A 19,837-nucleotide genomic window follows, 5' to 3' on the forward strand; every position below is an offset into this window, starting at 1 on the left:
GGTTGGGTGCCAATGTGTGGGTGCTGGGAATGGAACCTGAGTTATCTGCAAGAGCAATGAGTGTTCTTAACCAACTGGGCCATCTTTGCAGCCTCTGTTTATAGGGTTTTAAAGCGAAATTTAGGGGAGCCTCCATCTGGCCTCAAATCCAGATTTCTGCTACATACTATTCTATCCTGGGCAGACATGTCGGTGTCTACTTTACACAGACATGGAGACATTATTAATTATGAAAGCTTAGCCTTAGCTTAGGCTTGTTTCCAGCTAGCTCTTATAACTTAATCCATTTCTACTAATCTACATTTTGCCACGTGGCTCTTTACCTTTCTCCAGTACCATGCATCTGACTTGCTCCATGTCATGCTATTGAAATCTTTGTGCCTAGATTCATCCCCAGAGTTCCTGTCTTTGCCTAGAAGTTCCATGTAATTCCTCCTGCCTAGCTTTGTATTAAACCAATCACAATGACAAATCTTTACACCGTGTACAATTATCCTGCAACACCATCCCATGGGTTGGGGCATTCATTGCTCTCTGCTTCCTGACTATGGATGCAATGTGAGCAGCTGCTTCCAGTTCTTACTAGCATAGCTTCCGTGGCACGAGTAACTGTGTCCTTTGGAAGTGCAAGTCATTCCTTCCTTAAGTTGCTTTGATAAGGTATTTAGTTGTGGCAGTGGCAGGAACAGCTAATACAAGCAGACAGCCATAATTTAGTCTTTGGTCAAAGAAATAGCTATTTTCCAGAGGAATGGTGGCTTTCCTTTATGATACAAACAATTTTTTATTGATGAGGTTGCTTCTCTCAATTCCCCTTACTCCCAAATTAAGGGATTCTTATGGCAGTACAACCTCTGATGCTGGGTTTGGGGTAAATATACTTGGAGTGAGAAGGGTGGAGATGGGGAGAGAGGAATGTGCTTTTGAAAAGCTTTCTGAGCAGGGAGATGTTACTTAACCAGAACTTTCAACATGAGTCATGAGTCCTCAGTTTTTGACTCTCTTCTCATGGCTATTTTGGTGTGTTTTGTTTTAAAGTTTATTCTTCATATTTGATTGAACTTGGTCTGTGATGTGATTAGCTCACATTGCCGTTCCTTCTCTTCCTTAGATGTTCTGTGGGCTTCACCCATTGGATGAGAGCTGATGGCAGACATGGAGCCCATAATCAGACCATTCCTTCCTTTTCTTGGATACTTGCCTATAAAATACCTTCCAGCCACAGCTTGGTGATAGAGATGGGTACCATGCACAGGCCTGAAGATCCATGGTTTCCTATGCTTTTCCTCCTCAGACTGGTCGAAATGGATAAGTCAAACTGGGAACTTAGAGTCACAAGATGGCAGGAACCTGGGTCGATCACTATTTGGAACAGTTACCCAAACAAAATTTGTGTGGGGCTTTAGATATGCTGTTATTGTGATACCAACAGCTTTCTGGCGGCTCTATAAAGAGCAACTGTGTCACCTTCTTGCTGATCTCACTGTCATGGAGTTCAATGAGTACCTTACTCATTCCATTTGGCTTCCCATTTGGACCTTTGATGTTTCAATAGGTTTTCCTTCTTCACTATCCATTTTTATTTCCTTCCCTTTCACACAATTCTTATTACTTTCCCTCCTGAATAAATCTCCCCCCCCCACACACACCTTGCTGTTCTGATCTCAGTGTCCTGCCTGACTCTGAACGCTCCCTGTGGCTAACCCAACTGAACGTGGCTGTTGATCACTGGGCCTAATTCTAGTTGCTTCAAAGACTATTGTTAGATTTACAGCAAAACTGAGCAGAAGGAACAGAGATTTCCACATTTTCTCTCCCTTCACATGCGTGGCTTTCCCCATGACCAACACACTTCACCAGGGTGGCACATGTGTTATACTTGAAGAGCTACATAGACAATCCCCTGAAGGCCACCAGGAACATTAGGGCTCTCTCTTGGTGCTGTGCATCTTCTGGGCTTCAACTAAAGTGCAATGATGCCTATCCACCATTGCTCTAAAAACCAGTGATAGCTAATGTTCATTGTTGGCTTAACTGGATTTGAAATCACCTGAAAGACATTCTTTCTACATGTTCCAGTGAATGCATTTCCCAGTGAGGCTTAACTGGAGAGGGAAGGCCCCCTTCAGTGTTGGTGATACCATCCCATGGACTGAATACAAAGGAGAAAGGTGCCTGAGTTCCAGCATGCACCTCTGAGGGAGCCAAGATTTGGCATCTCTAGAGCAGGTCTGTTTTCTTCTGGTTTAGAGCCCCAAACAGTTAACTTGAGGAGGGCAGGGGAGAAAAGAGAAGAGGAAGGGACATCAAGAGTGCAAAAATGAGAACACACAAAAAAAGAATGAACTAAAAGAGGGGTAGGAAAAGACAGGGCTGGCGAAAGCCACTTCTGAATGACCAAGCCATCCAACTCTGCCTGAACCGGATGGAGAATAAGACAAGCTCTTCAGTGGGGCCGGTCTCTCCAGGAGTGCCCCCTCCGCCCACCTGTAGTCCAGCCCCTGGAGAGACAGACTTAGCAACCTGAAGCTGTGTAGTTAGTTGGGAAGGAGGGCTTTGGAAAAGTACCCTCTCTTGCCACTACCAGGAAAATATGCATTGCAAAGTGCCTCTTTTGCCCTCACTTCCTGATTTGTTGTGTCCCAAGCAGAGGCCCATTTTCTTCCTGGTCTCCCTCCTTGTTCCTTCGTACAGTTTCCAGGCTGTTGTCCCTGGCAGGCTGCGTCGTTCTCTCCTTCATTTCCGTGAATCGATGCATTCTCCAGCTCCTGGTTTTAATCCCATTCCTTTTGGCTGCCTTTTCCAGCTCTTCCTCCCCTCGGTCTGTGGCTGTTTATTCTTACTTTCCATCTGGCCCTGCAGAGTTCTCGCTTCCACGCATCCTGTGAAGGGTGCTGCGGCTGAGGCCCCACTGGATGCCCCTCCCAGATGCCTCCGCGTTTCTCCGGCTCAGCTAGGCTTCCTATTTTCCATGCTGGGAAAGCGGGAGGGACAGACTTTTACCAGCTTAAGCTGTGGTTTGGAGGGAGGAAGACAGGGGAGAATAGTATTGCCTTGCTTTTAGTCCAGGTGACAGAAAACAGTGGAGAGGGGTGGGCCATTATGAAGTGGGGCTTGGTAGAGGGTTATTGATTTTATTTCTGACTCTTTTCAATAAAGTCCTTCCCAGTGCTGGGGGCTCATTTGGGGGTCAGAGGTTGGTGCTCTTCTGGGAGCTTGAAGCAACAGGAAGCATTATCAAATGGAGAGCCATGACATGGGCTTGACTCCAGACTGAGTGTTCTTTAGGAACTAAAGACTTGGATATAAATGAGCTTTGTTTGTAATTTCGGAATCCATGGTTCTGTTGCTCAGGGTGGCTAGGTTCTTTATTTTGTGTTTGGTGTGCCTTGGCAGGGTCTTCAGTGCTCTTAGGGATAGCCTGCTCCGTGGTATGTGTATATGTGGTGCAGCGTGTTCTCAGCTGCTGCCCAGAGGTGAGGGCCAAAAAGCACTGTTCCCTGCTCTCACACCTCCCAGGAGGGCCTTCTTGTGGGGCACAGGGTCTCCTTGGTCTGCCCCTGAAGGGAGACTTTTGATGGTCATAACACTATTCTTTGTCCAGGACAGATCAATTTATAGGGACTTACAGCTCTTTGTGTTGTGTGGCTTGGTTTAGGTTTGGTGTGTTTAAAGCTGTCAGCTGAACTACCCTGACCATCAGATAGCATTTGGTTTGACATAAACCCACAGTCCTCAAATGTTAAATAGTAAGCACACGTGGTTGCTGTCTGTGTGGGTTCAGCATGACTCCAAACTGTGGGACCTCACAGTCTGTTACTGTGTAGTAACTACCAAGCCATTCGAGTCATAAATTATAAAAAGGGTATGGGGAAATATTTTCTTAGACACTGGTGACTGATAGATGGAGTGTTGTCCTCCGTTAGGGAGCAGAGGGGCCTAAAAATCCAAAAGAGGTGATGCGGAAACTTTTATAGAAGAAATATTTTCCCCAGAATATTATAGGGAACTTCAAAATATAAACTTCAACAGAATTCACAATTGCAATTTTATTTACAATTTTAAATTCATTACATGTGTCATCTCAACTGAGCCTGGTGGTTTGGAACCTCTCTGGGGTCTTAAAATTTGGTTAATAATCCACTAAAGCAAATAGCAGTCTCTTAAGATTCAATTCCAAAAAGAAGAAATGCATTTCCAAAATGAAATTTGAATGGTGTGTCTGTAAATTTCAATATCCTTCCACTAGGACCATGGGGTTCTGTTGTTTTGTTTGAAAATCACCACGGGACTAAACATAACTGAGTTAAGTGTTTGCCCAAGAGCAAAAGCACAGGGAGGAATGGATAGGAATGAAATGTACTCAGTTATTCAGTGAAGCAATTCAGCTGCAATTCTGCAGCAGGTGGGTGGGCTCTGGGCTTACAGGGCTGGGTATGGTTTAGCACTGTTGTCTTGTAGAGCACACAGATAAGTAAAACAGAAATACAGCAGTAGCCACAAAAGTGCCCTGTGTCTGGGCACTCCCCTATGTTGAAGCCTGACAGCTCTGTACATCTCTGGACCTCACAATGCTCTCACGGAGCTGGACTCTGTCCCTAGCCTTCCCTCCATTGTTCTGGGCTCTCCCCAGGGGCCTGCAGAACACATCTAATCCCTTGTCGTTGGCATGGCAGACCCTCAGATATTTGCAGTGTGACTGTTTACCCAGGAGTCTGCTCTTGTGTGACAAAACAGCTCCAGTTCCTTCAATTGTTTTTCCTGTGACAACATGCCTTTTGCATCTCTTTGGCATCTTTGTCACTTTCCTCTAAACATGTGGCCAGTTTATGTGGCCAGCTTTGTCTGTTTTTAGACTGAAGCATTCTCTAGCCTAAGTGTGTCTGTTCTCATCCCGAGAGGAATTGCTAGGTTTCTCTACTTCTGGACAGGGCAGGATTGGCATTTCATGTCTGTCAAGACTGACTCATGCTAACTAATTACTAAGTAAAATCCCATCCCCTGTGCAGTTGTTAAACAGTATTTTATTGTTGTGACAAATTATTTTGAGACCAACTGAATATTAAGAGAATGCAGATTTGTTTGTTGTTTGTTTGTTTTTTTTTGAGATAGTATATCTTTCTATGTATGCCAGACTGGCCTCACATTCACTGTGCAGCACAGGCTAGCCTCAAACTCACAGCAATCCTCCTGCCTCAGCCTCCCCAGTGTTGGAATTACAGGTGTGGAGTGGAGATGATAGTTTCTGTTACTCATCTCCCACCCAGCATGCTTCCCACTGCCATTCAGAAGTCATGTAAGAGTTAGGTATTTGTGTTCAGTGTGATGTAATCTCTAAGTTATAATTTGGAAATTAACCTAATTGAGAGCCTTTAAAAGCCTGCTTGCGAAGGCTGGGGATGTGGCTCAGTGGGAGAACATTTATCTATCATTCATGCTGCCTTGGGTTGGATCCCCAGCTCCTGGGAGAGGTGGACAGCAGAGTCTGCTCTGTTCTTGTAGGGAATCTCGGCCTTGAATTATTTTTCACTCGATTTTGCTGTTAGAGAAGCAAAGGTCATTTCAATCCTAGAGTGGCGAATCAGTCCATCCTGTATGAAGGTCACAATGACCTTTTGGTTTATATGCTTATACTTTTTGAATTTCTGAGTTTAATGCACAAGTTTAGATAATGGATTGCTTCCTGAACATTAACATACATCTTTGATTTACGGTTATTATTTTTGTTGATAAATAGATTTCTTTAAATTTTCAGTTTCATTTTAAATAACACTTCTATTAAGTGTGAGCTTTAGATCATCCCCTTAAACATGTTGTCCCAGTGTCTGGTAGCATCTGTCTCTTGGGTTCTCATAGTTTCTATCCTACTCTGATGTACCAAAGAAGAAGGACCTTTTAATTTAACTATTCCTAGTTTCTACCTGATGAATGTTGAATTTTATTGTTCATTTTATCTTATGTGGAGGTAGCAGCCATTCCTACCCCAAAGGCAACTGCTAAAGACATGTTTTGTGAGTCTTTTGACCGATAAGGAAATAAGCCTTCTTTAAAAAAATGATATTCTGATATTTCTCCTCCATTTTAACTAATTTGTATTGACATTAATTCTGTTGGGTGTTAAGTTTGAATAATCCTGATATTTTACACTATAAAAACAAGTTGGTTTAAACAGGCTTTAATTCAGTAGTTCTTAACTCATTTGGATCATATGTACCTTGTGTTGTCCTCTAAGAGTCTCTTACCAGAGAGAATTATCTGGAGGTAAATGTTCCTGCACACACACTGTTAGGGAGATGAAGGAATGACACTCCCACCCGTGGGTTTTAGGAAGAACAGCTTTGTGTCAAGTGTCTCAAATACGTGTTGAGTTGACTGTTCATAGGAGTTTAAGATTGGAAACCCCTTATCAAGGGGACCAAATGGAAAACTTGAGGGATGTTACCAAGCAGCTGGATATTTGCTGATGTGCAGCAACGTGATACAGAGAAAAGGATGCTGATCCTGGCATGGGAAGCTCCAGGTAGGTCACGAGACCTGACCTTTCAGTGTTCTCCTTTACAGATGAGGGTCAGAGTAGTACCTCATAGGTGTGCTCGTAGAATAATGTGAGAAAACAATAAGGAAACACTTTCTGACTATAGTGTGTGTGTGTGTGTGTGTGTGTTCATGTGGGTGTGCATGGAGACCAGGCATCAACATATGGTGTCTCTCCTTAGGATGCTGTTAACTTTGGATTTTGGGGTGGCGTCTCTCACTGGCTTGGAGCTTGTCAAGTAGGGTAGACTGGCAGGACAGGGAGCTTCAAGGATCCATCTGTGTCTACCGCCCAAGTACTGGGATTACAAGTGTTTACCGTTGTGCTTGTTTTTTGAATGTGCGTGGGCTGTCTCCCCAGTGCCCCATGTTTTAATGAGATTCTTTAGTTACATACAGAAATTTGAAGTGGAATGTTTTCTGCCCTCATCACTTTCTTTAGTGTCACCTGAAGACACTGTGGGTGACGAATTGTGACAAATTGGATGTGAGGCAGAAATCAAGATACACTATGTTGTGTTTCTAACTCTTGGGTCCTGAGCTAGTTAGCACAAGATTCATTGGTTCCTGCAGTGTGTTTCAACTTTCCTATAAAATGACAAAGGTGTCCTGGGTTTTTGTTGTTTTTAAGCTTGTCAAAGGGTTTTGCTCTACAGGGAAGATTTTGTGCAGAATTGTTATAATAAAGATATTTCAAATATAAAAAAAATCAAAGCTTGGCAGTTCACTTACACTATAATGTTATAATAGAATAATGGTTTTATGTCATGTATTAGTTAACTTTCATAGTTAAATTAATGTATCAGTTCACATTAACCTTTCTCATGTTCTTGCCTCTAAGGCCCTTTTACACAGAGGCTGCGTATAATATTTGAATGTTTTGGAAAACAACAAAACATGTTTTTATCATCTTATAAAAGTTGACAGTTACCATTAAAGAGCCATAAAAATGTGTTGAGCTTGCATTTTGCCTGTTCTTTTTTTTTGGTTTTCGAGACAGGGTTTCTCTATGGTTTTGGATGCTGTCCTGGAACTGGCTCTTGTAGACCAGGCTGGTCTCGAACTCACAGAGATCTGCCTGCCTCTGCCTCCTGAGTGCTGGGATTAAAGGTGTACACCACCACTGCCCAGCTATGCTTGTTCTTAAAAAAGCTAATACCCATAAGCCTGTGAAAATCAGTGGACCTTTGCAATGATCGTGATGGCTATAATAACCCTTCTCTCAATAAATGGATCCATATACACAGAAATAGTTTTGTTAATGACTTTTACATGTACTGAGACTACCTGAAATCCTTATAAACTTTTTCCATGGCCCTAGATTGCAGAACCCCACCATAAATAGATGCTCCATTCTGTCCTCATTATCTGATTTGAAAGTACTTTGCTTATTGTCCAAGCATGTTAGATAGTTTAGAAACTAAAAGGTAAAGATTGCCTAGCAAATAACATTGTTGTTGACAGAGTATAGCTATATGCAGATGTCCTGCATGGTGGATGAGAACATTAGCATGAGAAATCTGGAAATAGGGCTAATATAGTCACCCTAGAGAGACAGACTAACGAAAAAGTCCTTAGAACATGCAGGTTGGTACATGAACCCTTGAACAAGCAGAGACTATCCCTTCCCTGCTGATATGAGACACCACCATCTTTCTTATGTAATTTCTGTGTGCCCGCACGTTTGTCTCTGGTTTCTACTTTGGGTTCTGTCTCTCTGCTACTGTCACACTGTTTACAAGATCTTGGTTTTATTCTTTATTTTGCTTTACAATAACAAGGGCTTTTCCCTCTCCCCTCCACTCAAATATTATTTCCTGTCAAAATCTTTATTATTTATTCTTCCAAATGGACTCTTGAATAATTTTGTTCAATTTTCCTTGAATATATTCAGTTTGGGTTTTGAGTGGAATATGTTAAATTTGTAGATTAATTTGGAGAGATAATTTTGCCTTATAAATCTCTCACTGTTTCCAGAAGTTCCAAGGAACTATTTTTAATAATTTATTATATTTTATTTTTTCCTGTGTATTGTTGTTTTGCCTGCATGTATAGCTGGGTGAGGATGTCAGATCCCCTGGAAGTGGAGTTACAGACAATTGTGAGCTTCCATGTGGATGCTGAGAATTGACCCCTGGTCCTCTGGGAGAACATCCAGTGCTCTTAACAGCTGAGCCATCTCTCTAGCCCCTCAATGAACTATTTCTAATGAAGTATTTGAGAATTGACAGAAAGGTACTAACACATCCATCTGCAGTTGAGATTTTGGCGTTCATCCACTTTTTTTTTTTTTTGGACAGGTTATTGTTTTCAGTTGTCAAAAGCAAGGCCTGCCCCTGAGTTCAACTCGGGGCATGAATGAGGCTTGTATGTGGCAGTTCTGTAAACAGAGTCTGTCTTCACCATAGGAGGAGTGAGTGGCTTTGTCACAAGAGTGGTAGACTTTGACTTTCAGTGGCCTCTGTGGCCAGAGAGACCCTGGTAGTCACTTCCCTGGGATCTCACGCACAGCTCAGCTCAGCTGTTGTTTGAGCCTCCTGTTCCTTTTCCTGAATGCCACTATTCTTACTCTCCTGTTATCAGACGGCCTTTCTCTGCTGTCCTCTCCCACCTGCCCGCCGCTCCCTCATCAGCTCCTTCCCTTGGCTTCTATATCATCTCCTTTCCTAGTCAGAATCCTCGATCGTATTTCTGATGTCCATGTGATTACTAGGTGGGAGATCTCTTTTATTCTGAGTGTCATCCTTGCTGCTGGAACAACGAGGTCTTTACCATGGTGTGGCTCTCGAGAGGGAAGCACCGTGCGTCAAGACTATGCAGTCGGGGAGGGATGAACCTGGAAAGGTTGTGGTGAAACTCTTGCCTAAGTGGTAGTCCTTGTTCACCTTGCCAAAGAAGGACCAATCTGACTATTGTTTGGAGTCGATGCAGATCAGGTATCTTTGTGATCTGTGAAAATCTTTGATCTATTTATATAATCTGCTCTGTGTCTAGGAAAACCACTGGTTGGCCAGGGCAGGGTCTATCTATGGAGAATTTGCAGCCCTTTAGCCACCAGGGACACCACTAAAGCAAGCTGTTCTTCGTTTTTTTTTTTTTTTTTTTTTTTTTTTTAGGAAATGGAAAGTCGTCTGAGTTTCCTCTCTCTGTCCTGTCAAATGTGTGCTATTGTTTTTGTCCTTTGCTTTTCAGCTCTCCTTCCTGTTCTCTTGCTGAAGCTATTGTATGGTAGATTTTCCTTGGCACGTCACTTTCTATCGATTCCGCTTCTCTCTCTCTCTCTCTCTCTCTCTCTCTCTCTCTCTCTCTCTCTCTCTCTCTCTCTCTCTCTCTCGCACACACACACACACACACTTACTTACATGCAAAGATAGGAAAATTCAGAACTGAGCACCAAGATGTTTCCCAGAGCACTGGGTTTTGTATTTACACTAATTCATAATTTTAGAAGCCTTTCTGAGAGTGTGATTATAAAAGTATGAAAAGACAGCATTTTTATTTCAAAAACTATGGTCACTGGGAGGAGGAGCCCCTTTGGGCTGGTGTTTTGTTTCTCCATAACTTAACTTTTAGCATCCTGCAGTGTCGTGCTGCTGTAGGGGACTGTGGGCTGACACTCATGTCCAGCAGCCTTCGTCTGACTCCTCTTGGCTTCCTCTCTCCTTTCATCTCCGGATGAGTTACTGGTTTATTTTGGTTAGGCAGCTACACAGACACCCAGAGCATTCTCCATATTGAGTAAGTTGTGGAAGTCTCTAGAGTAGATGACTTTTCTCCTGGCTTTTATCTCCCTGCCACTCCCTTGGCCTGGTCAGAAGCATCCTCTCTCCCTGGAGGCCTGCTCTGGGCTGCCGTTGTGTATTCCAGGCAGGGAGCACCCTGAATCCTCTGAGGCCTGCAGATCCTGGGATGACCTGGCAGGTTTGGCCATCAGCTAGCCCCTGACAAGGCCTCTTGTACCAAGACCACAAGTCTGTTCTCTTTCCCTTGGAGGAGTGCTTTTTCTGGGAACCAGGACGCTTTGTAAGGCTTTGTATTAGCCAGAAAGTCTTAAGACAAATGAGGAGGCCGACCCAGATGAGAAAGAGGGCTAGACATAGCTCAGAGGACATGGGGTCACTCAAAGGAGATGGGGTCAAGGCTGTTGGTACACCATGTGAGTAAGAATTCTTGTTTATCTGAAAAATGTCTGAGAATATTTATGGTTCATGTATTGTACGGTGGTCTAGCACATGCTAAGGCCTGAGCTAAGAATAAGTATCATGATCCTTTATATTTGTAGTAGTATTTCACATATGATTATTATGCACAGTGATATTTGGGGACTAGGAATTCAAAGTACTGAAAAAAATCACACTCATTCCTTCCTATTCCTTGATCTTCTTTGACTTTCAGAAAGTGCAGGCCAGCTCTGACTTCCATGCTAGACACACCAGGAAGGTGTTCCTGGGAACAGGTCATTGTTGGATGGAGGCTTTGAGACATTTGAGCCCTCTCACATGAAGTGCATATGACAAGTTTCAGTGTTGTGGACCTGTGCCCTTGCCCTGTGGTTTCTCAGAGCAAGCACAAGGAAGTGTACTGATGCCCAGACTTAACTCGTTTTTCAGGGACAGAAGACGGTCTATGCAAAGTTTGGCAAAAATGTTTATCTTCCCGAAGATGCCGAGTTTTACTTTATTTATGATGGGTCGCAGCAGAGACATGTAGTGATTTCTGAGCGCATCGAGGATAATGTTCTCCAATCCAGCATTCCAGGTGAGGAGGCCTCTGAGTGGTGGGGGCAGGGGACACCTGTGTCTTCCCTCCAGGGCATCTGCCATGAGGAGAATCACAAGTGAAAAGAAGAAACAGTCGCCAAGGTCAGAAGCTCATGTGGGTGTATGCCCATGATGTCAGGGAAGACACTTGCCCCATGCCACCAACTCCTGGGGACCCTGCCAGTAGTGCCTACCTTGATTTAGTACCACCAAGCTTAGCCCACTGCCTCCCCCCAGCTCTCAAGGTCTAGTGTACTTAGGTGCAGCCAATGGAGGATGTTTCTTGGGTGTCACCTTCTCAGTCCCAGCCTGATGCCTGAGTTGGCTCTGGATAAGGTGACATGACAGACCATGTCTTTATTCTTCTTCCTCATTCCTCTGTGGTCAGGCTGGGAGCCCCAGGAATTCATATATAACAAAAGAAACCCAAATGTCTTGGCAGTGGTGTATGTGCCTTTAATCCTATCACTCAGGAGGCAGAGGCAGGTGAATCTCTGAGTTTGAGGCTGACCTAGTCTACAGAGCGAGTCCCAGGACAGCCAGGGCTATACAGAGACATCCTGTCTCAAAAATCAATCAATCCAATCAATCAATCAATCAATCAAACCAAAACACTGCTGTATTTGTTAATGGCCTTGTCATTTTGCCGTTGGTCCCTTCCCTGGTACTCTTTCACTCTGGCCAATACATTGATATCCTTTCTATTCCTAGATTCCTATGTTTTCTTTTTTAATGAGCCATCTATAGAGAAAGAATAAAAATAACAAAAATGTCCCTTGTGATAGAAAACTTTTTGTTTTGTTTCTTTCTGGTTTATATGGAGGGACCAACCTCATTGCCCTCCAATGTGCTAAAGCAAGCCTCTCTTCTTGTTTAATGGTCACTTACAGTGAGAGCCAGTCCTTGTCTTCATTTTGTCAGGTTCCCTGGGAGTGAGTGACAGCATGTTTGTTAACTCTAAACTCCTCTGGTTACAGATCCAGTGAGGTAACCTTTGAGTGTTGGGAATGGTTGTTAGCTTCACCAGGGACATTTACCAAGTGATTGAAAGTATGTTCTGCAATCTATACTCGATAGGTACTGTCTGTGGGGTGGCATCTTTTGAGAGTCATCTAGTAATCCTGATGCTCTTGGTCTTTGGAATTCCGGCAGTGTAACCTTTGTGGGAAAGCTTGGAGGGTCAGGCAGGCAGGAGGATGAAGACCTATGAGCACTTGCTATTGATTGCAAGGTCATTGTGCTCAGGGGGAGCTCAGGGACTCTTCTCAGTCCAGCCGTCATATACTCCCAGAGGTTGGAAGCTATTGACACTTGGAAATTCTACCAAAGACAGAAACACATAGCTGGGCAGCAGTTTGCCAACCTTAGCAGAATGGGAAGGCAAGATAAAGAAGAGTGGAAGGAGGGCAGGGAGCAGAGTGAGCAGCCGCACAGGAAGTCGTGAGGACATCTACAAGACACAGGGATTTCTGAAGGGAGCCCTGGGGAGCTCCTGCTTCTTGTTGAATGTGTTCATGTACACAGACTCTAGTTAAGGAGTCTTCACCCCACTTTCAAAGCCACTCTGTGGAAGTAGGGTGCACTTCCATACATTTCTGTTGCAGTTTAAAAAACCTGTTGCTTCAATAAATGGCTAAGGATGTGTGACCCTGCTTATAGCAGGACAGAAAGAGCGAAGACCCCTCAGATGGCAAGACTGCAATCCAGGGGTCAGGCCGAGGGGAAAGGTGAAGTGTGGCAAAGGGCTGTGGTTTGTGGGAAGAGACTCTAAAGTCTCAAAGGATCATTTAAAACCCCAGTCACCGAAAAAAGGTATCAGCTCATGAGTGCCCCCCAGGATGGTGGTATTAAGAGATGACACGTTATTTTCTACTTGTCCCCTTGAGAGTTCTGCCTACCCGGGGCTACTGTGTGTCTCCTTCAGACATGGGCTGAAGTGCTTGTCATTCTGTCATCTAGGCCATTGGCTTCAGGAGACGGTGATGGTGTCTGTGTGTCTCTGCTCGGAAGGGTACTCCCCAGTGACCATGGGCTCCGGCTCAGTGACCTATGTGGACAATATGGCCTGCCGACTGGCTCGTCTACTGGTCACTCAGGCTGACCGACTCACGGCCTGTAGTCACCAGATGCTGCTAACCCCGTTTGCCCTGACGGCAGAAGCGCTGCCTGCCTTGGATGAAGAGCTGGTGCTGGCTCTGAGCCAACTGGAGCTGCCTTCCAGCTGGACAGTCCCAGGGAATTCCTCGCTTGAAGGTAGGTCTGTCAGAAAACTCAGATGTGTGGTGTGTGCTTTCTATTTCAAGTCTGGAGTGTACCTTACAGTTTACCATCTGCTTCTCTGGATAGATTTTTCTTTCCGCCTTTTAGCTAAACCTTTAGCCCTGCTGTGGTTGGGTTCTCTGAAGTCTTCATCCATTCATCTCTCGGCTGGCTGGCTGATGCTTCTGGGCCCCAGAAGGTCTGAAGAGGTGCCATTAAATGGCTTTGTCTGTGGTGGTAGTGGTATTGTTTCTTTATGGCTGGCTTTAGAGCCTGTGGCTTTGGACTATGGCTCTAATTCCTTTGGTCAGTTTCTTGCCATGAGACGGAGACATTGTTGCCATTATCCAAATAGGAAAGAAGGACAAAAAGGGCTCTTTGTAATGCTTGGAAGAGATGCAGCCCGAAAGACAGGCAACTGATGAACAATACTACAACCTAAGAGTCAGGGAGCGGAAGATGGGATGGCTCAGTGGAAAGTGCTCGATGAGCAAGCTTGAAGACCTAAGTTCCATCTCCAGAGCCCACATGAAAAAAAAGTGGCATTTGTAACTCTACACTGGTAAGAGGGAGACAGGAAGAACTCTGGGGCTCCCTGGCCAGCCAGTTTAGCTACATTGGTGAGTTCTAGCTCCAACTGGAGACACCGTCTTAAAAAAAATCAATGCAGGGTGGCTTATGAGAAGCAACACTCTGGCCTCTCCATGCACACACAAGGCACAAATGGATCCCTGCATACACACCGATGCACACACATAAACTCGCGCACACTCACATGGACCTGCACATGGGAACACTAGCACATGCTTACAAAGTCAGTGTCCCCCAGGACATTTATAGATAAAAAAAACTTAATTGAGGGGTGTATTCAGGTCTCTGCCAGTCTGAAGCCAGCGTGGCCTTTACATAGTGAGCTCCAGGTGAGCTAGAATAAGGTACAGAGACCCTATCTCCAAAGGGTTTTTCAGTTGACACACATTGTATGTATCTACAGGGTACAATGCAATGTAAATAATGCATGTTGACCAAACCACAGCAATTATTATTCCCATTTCCTCAGATATGTGTAATTCCTTTGTGTAACATTTGCACTAACTTTTAGAGTTACTAAGGGTGAATGGATTCTTGTTCTCCAGTGCTATAATATATGTGAGCTATGGGAGTCATATATAAGCCCACTTGGGTATGAAGGCAAACTGTTTAATAGATGTTCCTTTTTAAAAAGTTGCTTTCATTTATTCATTTAGATTGTGTGTGGGGGTGTGGGGGGTTGGCTTTGTGTCCCATGCACATGTGGAGGTCAGAGGACAACTTTCAAGAGGCATTTCTCACCTTCCACCATGTGGATCCCACAGATTAAAACCAGGGTTGACAGCAAACACTTTTACCCAGTGATCCATCTCACCAGTACACCAGTAGCTGTTTCTTAAGGTGATAATAATGATGTACTTTTGTTGAAAATCCAGAGATGTTGTTTTCTTGACATGGCATGTTGTCAATGTGCTGCTTTCCTCTCATGACTTCAGCTTTGTGGTTGGATGACACTACTTCAAAGAGTCTGATTCCTGTTCAGTCCTGGGTGTGACTTGTTGTTGGCTTACATTTGATCGTGGGTGAGATTGAGTGTACCATTCTAAGTGATGGCTCTGGTTTTCATAAGCAGGGTACTGAGGCCAGTATATATAACCGGAGACGGTATTCATTTCTCCATTCAGTCAGAATTGTTATAAACCTTCAAAGGCACTTCTGAATGTTTCTGATATATTTTAAAGACCTTGGATAAGAGGAATCCATGAGTATCACCTAGCACCGAGCCTGCATGTGAACACACTTAAGCCATGGGCCTCCGAAGAGCAATTTGTATTGCATAATTGCTGCCTTTCGTTTTCCATGTCAAAATTCAGAATTTAAGATTTTCTAACGTCTGTGGATTTGTAATAGTATGTGTGTATGGTTTCCCAGGGAATTTACACTAGTGCATGTGTGTGATCTCCCAATGTTAGGTGTGTATTTCTGATCGGTATACATAATAAGTAAGTCCAGAGAACTACAGTTGACAAATGTTGTCCTGCCGCTGTTTTCAAGGCTTGTCTAGAGATCCATTTTTGGATAAGAGAAAAAGGGAGGCAGGTCCTTTCTTTTTGATAGTGAGATATTGTACCATATGGAAAAATAGTTCCTAATGTCATAGTTAACAAAAGTGCCTTCAAGTCTGGTTATATACACTTCCCTTGGGAACCTTGGGATTCCTCCTGCCTGTGGGACCTGTGTAAGTCTCTTTATATTTAATTTGGGTTTTCACAGATGAATTGTACTTCATTTATATATTACTAGCTTCAAAACTGGTACAAACAGTAAGCATGTTTCATTAGGGGCTTTGCAGCCCTTCGTTCTTGTTATGCTCTGATCCCACTAGCCTCTCCGAGCCCTCTGCCCTCAGTATTGGTCTCTCTCACCCCGGTGACCACTGTTTCTATGTTGCATGTGTCCTATTGCCCTCTTTCCTCCTTGTCTTACTTCCCAACCCCCACTTGATTTTATTTTCTCCTCTTCGAGTCCCCTTCCTGGTCTCTTGACCTTTGCCAGTATAGCGATGACGAAAGGGACTAGGCTGAGGGTTGGGCCCATGAGAATTTGTATTGTATTCCTGGTGGGGACATCAGTCATAAGCAGAATCCAGTTTCCTTCCTAGTCATTGTGTTTTAAATTCACCTTCTTAAATGAAGAAACATAAAAATATACCTTTACTGAGTACTGTTTTGATAGGCATAAAATATACCTATTACTGAGTACTGTTTTGATAGGTATAAAAATATACCTGCTACTGAGTACTGTTTTGATAGGTTTGTACATTGTATAATGTTTAAATCTGGTTAAATATACTTAGCCTCAAGTATTCATCATTTCTTTGTGTTTAAAACTTTTACAAATCCTTTCTTGTAGCCGTTTGAAACACAGTTGCTGTTACACAAGAACCCTTTGCTCCAGTCTAGCTGTAATGTAACACCTTCTGGTTAGCATTTCCCTTACCACCCTAGCCTCTGGTGACCATGTGATTCAGTTTCTGTGACTCACAGTATAGTATATGTACTCTGTGAGAGTTCACATGTAGGTCGTACTGGATTCTGGTGTCTGGCTTATTTTCTGTAACACAATGATCTCCAGTTCCATCTATATTGTCATAGATGGCAGGGTTTCATTTTTTATGGATGAATAGCACTCCATTTTTGAATATGACCACATTTTCTCCCTCCATTCATCACTTGTTGCTCACTTTTTCGCTATTATGACTGGGGCTGCCGTGGGTATGAGAATGTAGATGCTTCTCTAGCTGTCTGATTTTGTTTCCTTTGCATATTCAGTGATGGAATCACTAGATCACGTTGTTGTTCTGTTTAGTATTTTTAAAGGGCCCTACAAACCATTCAGCAATTACCTATTTTAGTACCCATCAGAAACATCTAAAATTTTCCCTGTTCACCCTTCAAAATTTTTATTCATTTTTAATGATTTCTTTAGGTGTAAACATTATTTTAGCAGAGGAGTATTAGTTAACTTTGTTGTATAAATACTGAATTCCTTTGTATTTTGTGGTAAAATCTCACATGTTACCTTTGATGGTTGTCAGGGAGACGGTGAGTGAAGCCTGGCACCCTGTAGAAAAGCAGGGTCTCCTTTTGGTCCGCATCTTACATATCATCAGTCATAGTACAACTTTATTATACATATAATAGAAGGAAGTGCCCCAGGTTTTATTTAATTCCAGGCCTTCTATCAAACTGTGCTTCTATTTCTTAAGATTAAACCCATTTCTTCTGTGAGCTAGCATTTATGATAGAAGCTCTTGCAGGGTCCCTGAACCCATGTTTGCAGTAAGATGCTGAATGAAGTAATAGAATTACCCAAGAAGATGTCACAGTTTATCTGCTTTGTTTTGGGTTTCTTGTCTGTTTGTATTTTGACAGAAATGTTTTGCAGAGATTGGCATAATGTAGACAATTAGGTTAACTGGGATAAATTTTCTAATGTCTCACTGATTGGTGCTCAGATGACATTTGAGTTGAAGCCTCCCTTCCTGCTCACCAAATGGCTTCCCTGCATTTGTATTCTCAGAAGCCCTACAGGGATGGCTGGTAAGCCAGACTTCGCCAGGGGGAGGCTGCCATGTGACCACCTCAATTCTAATGACACTGGCCTTGTGAACACAGTTATTTCTTTGCCAGCCTACTGAGAGATACAGCTTGGTCCTGTGCATGCCTTCTAACTGAAGTGTGTGTGTGTGTGTGTGTGTGTGTGTGTGTGTGTGTGTGTGTAGATTCCTTCTTTTAAAAGGTCACATAAATAGTATTTTTCATTTACATTAATACATACACATTAATTGGTGGATTGAAGATTTTGTTTTGTAAGGTGTCCTAGTTAGAGTTTCCATTGCAGTGATGAAACACTATGACCAAAAGACAGTTGGGGATGAAAGGGTTTATTTGGCTTACACTTCCGCATTGTAGTTCATGATTCAAGGAGGTTAGGGCAGGAACTCAAACAGGCTAGGAAACTGAAGGCAGGAGCTGATGCAGAGGCCATGGAGGAGTGCTGCTTATTGACTTGTTTCACATGGCTTACTCAGCCTGTTTTCTTATAGAACCCAGAACCCCAGCCTAGGTAGTACCCAGTATGGGCTGGGCCCTCCCCCATCTATCACTAATTAAGAAAATGCCAGACAGATGGATTTTATGGAGGCATTTTTTCCCCTTCAGCTAGGTTCCTTCCTTTCAGATAATCCTGGCTTCTGTCAAATTGACACAAAGCTCTCCAGCCCATAAAGGTAAATTATTATTGTGAAAAGCTGTAGATGGACATGGACCACTTACTTCAGGGTCTTCTAGGCAGATGTTCTTCTGTTCCGGATGGAGTACATGGGTTCTGTTAACACCCACCAAAACATTCAACATGGTGTTGAATCTACAGGGGGAAAATAGTAAATCTCTAACAAAACAAAGTTTGATCTTTATGAAATTTAAAGAGGTCACCTATCTTCCTGATTTTATAAGTTATTCTACCCACAGAGGGAATTCAGGAGATAAGCCAATTGGTCCTTTCAATGTTTCTTTAGGACAGTCTTGGGTTTAAACACAGCCCAAGTATCTAGGAGGCTATGGTTATTTGCTGTGTAGAGATCTGTCATCAAAGAGGGCTGGTTGGCAGTCCTGGCGGGACCCAGTGGAGATAGGTTAGAGCATGGCATCTCTCAATTCTTTATTGCATAGATTGGATTAGGAATCTGTTCTGTAACTGACTACAATATTTAAATGCAAATCTAGAAATTAAAGGTGTGATTTACCAGTTGCAGAGTACATGTTCTTGAGTGCAAGCTTGAGTCCTGTTTGTATAAAAACGGTTGCAGCATGATGAATAGAAACTAAAAGGGAAAACTGAGCATGTCATGTCCAGTGCAGGGAAAGTAACACAGTGCTATCACAGTGGAGATGGCCAGTTAGCTTTACTGTGCTCTGCTAAATAGGGTCTTCATGCATTAATAGCCTCTGAAGAATTTTCTGTTCCCTGTGCTTTGCAGCTAATGAGAGTACATGCAGAGCCCACAGGGCTCCAGAGGAAAGTTTGTAAGATGAAGGGCTTTTCGGTAGCTGTGAAACGGTCTTGATCATCAGCATTCACACATGGACATCTTGCTCCATGCTGCGTGGACCCATCCCCTGTCTTATAGTCAGCAGAGTACATTGTTTTTTATTTGCGTAGGGAAAAGACCTGTAATATGCAGGTAACCAGATTGGGATAAGCACTTGGGATGGAGTTGCGCCCCTTTATCCTAGAAATTAGTGTACTAGGAGGGAAGGGGGGTGAGGCTCCAGTGCAGTCGCCTTTTCCTGGGCTGACTTCACTGAGGTCCAGGTCTGAGTGAGTACAGAGGCCATGCTGGATCATGAGGCTTGCTTGCTGGCCTGCAGATCACGAGGCCTGTCTGTTTTGTCATTCTACCCAAAGCTTTGTACCAGCCAACAAGTTTCACATGGCACGAGCTGAAACACCAGTGGGTAGGAAGCCCATACAAGCAAGATTTAGTCCAACATACAAATTCCTCTGCTTATTTTCTTTCTGAGTTTTGAAATTAGTGCATTATGGGAAACTGGGAAACACCTGATCCTGGTGGCTTGTGTGTTTTTTTGGAAAGGTTTTTGTTTTAGAAGTAATTGTGTATATATTCAGTAGTGCTTTCTAGCCTTCTGTTGCTTTTGGTATTTTCTGTGGGGCAATCATTTCAACACCTT

General features: G+C 43.4%; 1 protein-coding gene across 4 annotated transcripts in view; it reads left to right on the plus strand.

The window, feature by feature from the left end:
• Positions 1–19,837, plus strand: part of Arhgef28 (Rho guanine nucleotide exchange factor 28) — a 282,273-nt gene that overhangs the window by 96,757 nt on the left and 165,679 nt on the right. For all 4 annotated transcript variants that reach the window (XM_040729095.1, XM_040729097.1, XM_040729100.1 and 1 more), the window contains exons 3-4: positions 11,145–11,292; positions 13,254–13,547. In XM_040729095.1, the coding sequence (XP_040585029.1) occupies positions 11,145–11,292; positions 13,254–13,547 (442 nt within the window). The remainder of the gene's footprint in view (positions 1–11,144; positions 11,293–13,253; positions 13,548–19,837) is intronic.

Source organism: Mesocricetus auratus, unplaced genomic scaffold (genome assembly GCF_017639785.1).
Source record: "Mesocricetus auratus isolate SY011 unplaced genomic scaffold, BCM_Maur_2.0 Super-Scaffold_100020, whole genome shotgun sequence".
Classification (NCBI taxonomy): Eukaryota; Metazoa; Chordata; class Mammalia; order Rodentia; family Cricetidae; genus Mesocricetus; species Mesocricetus auratus.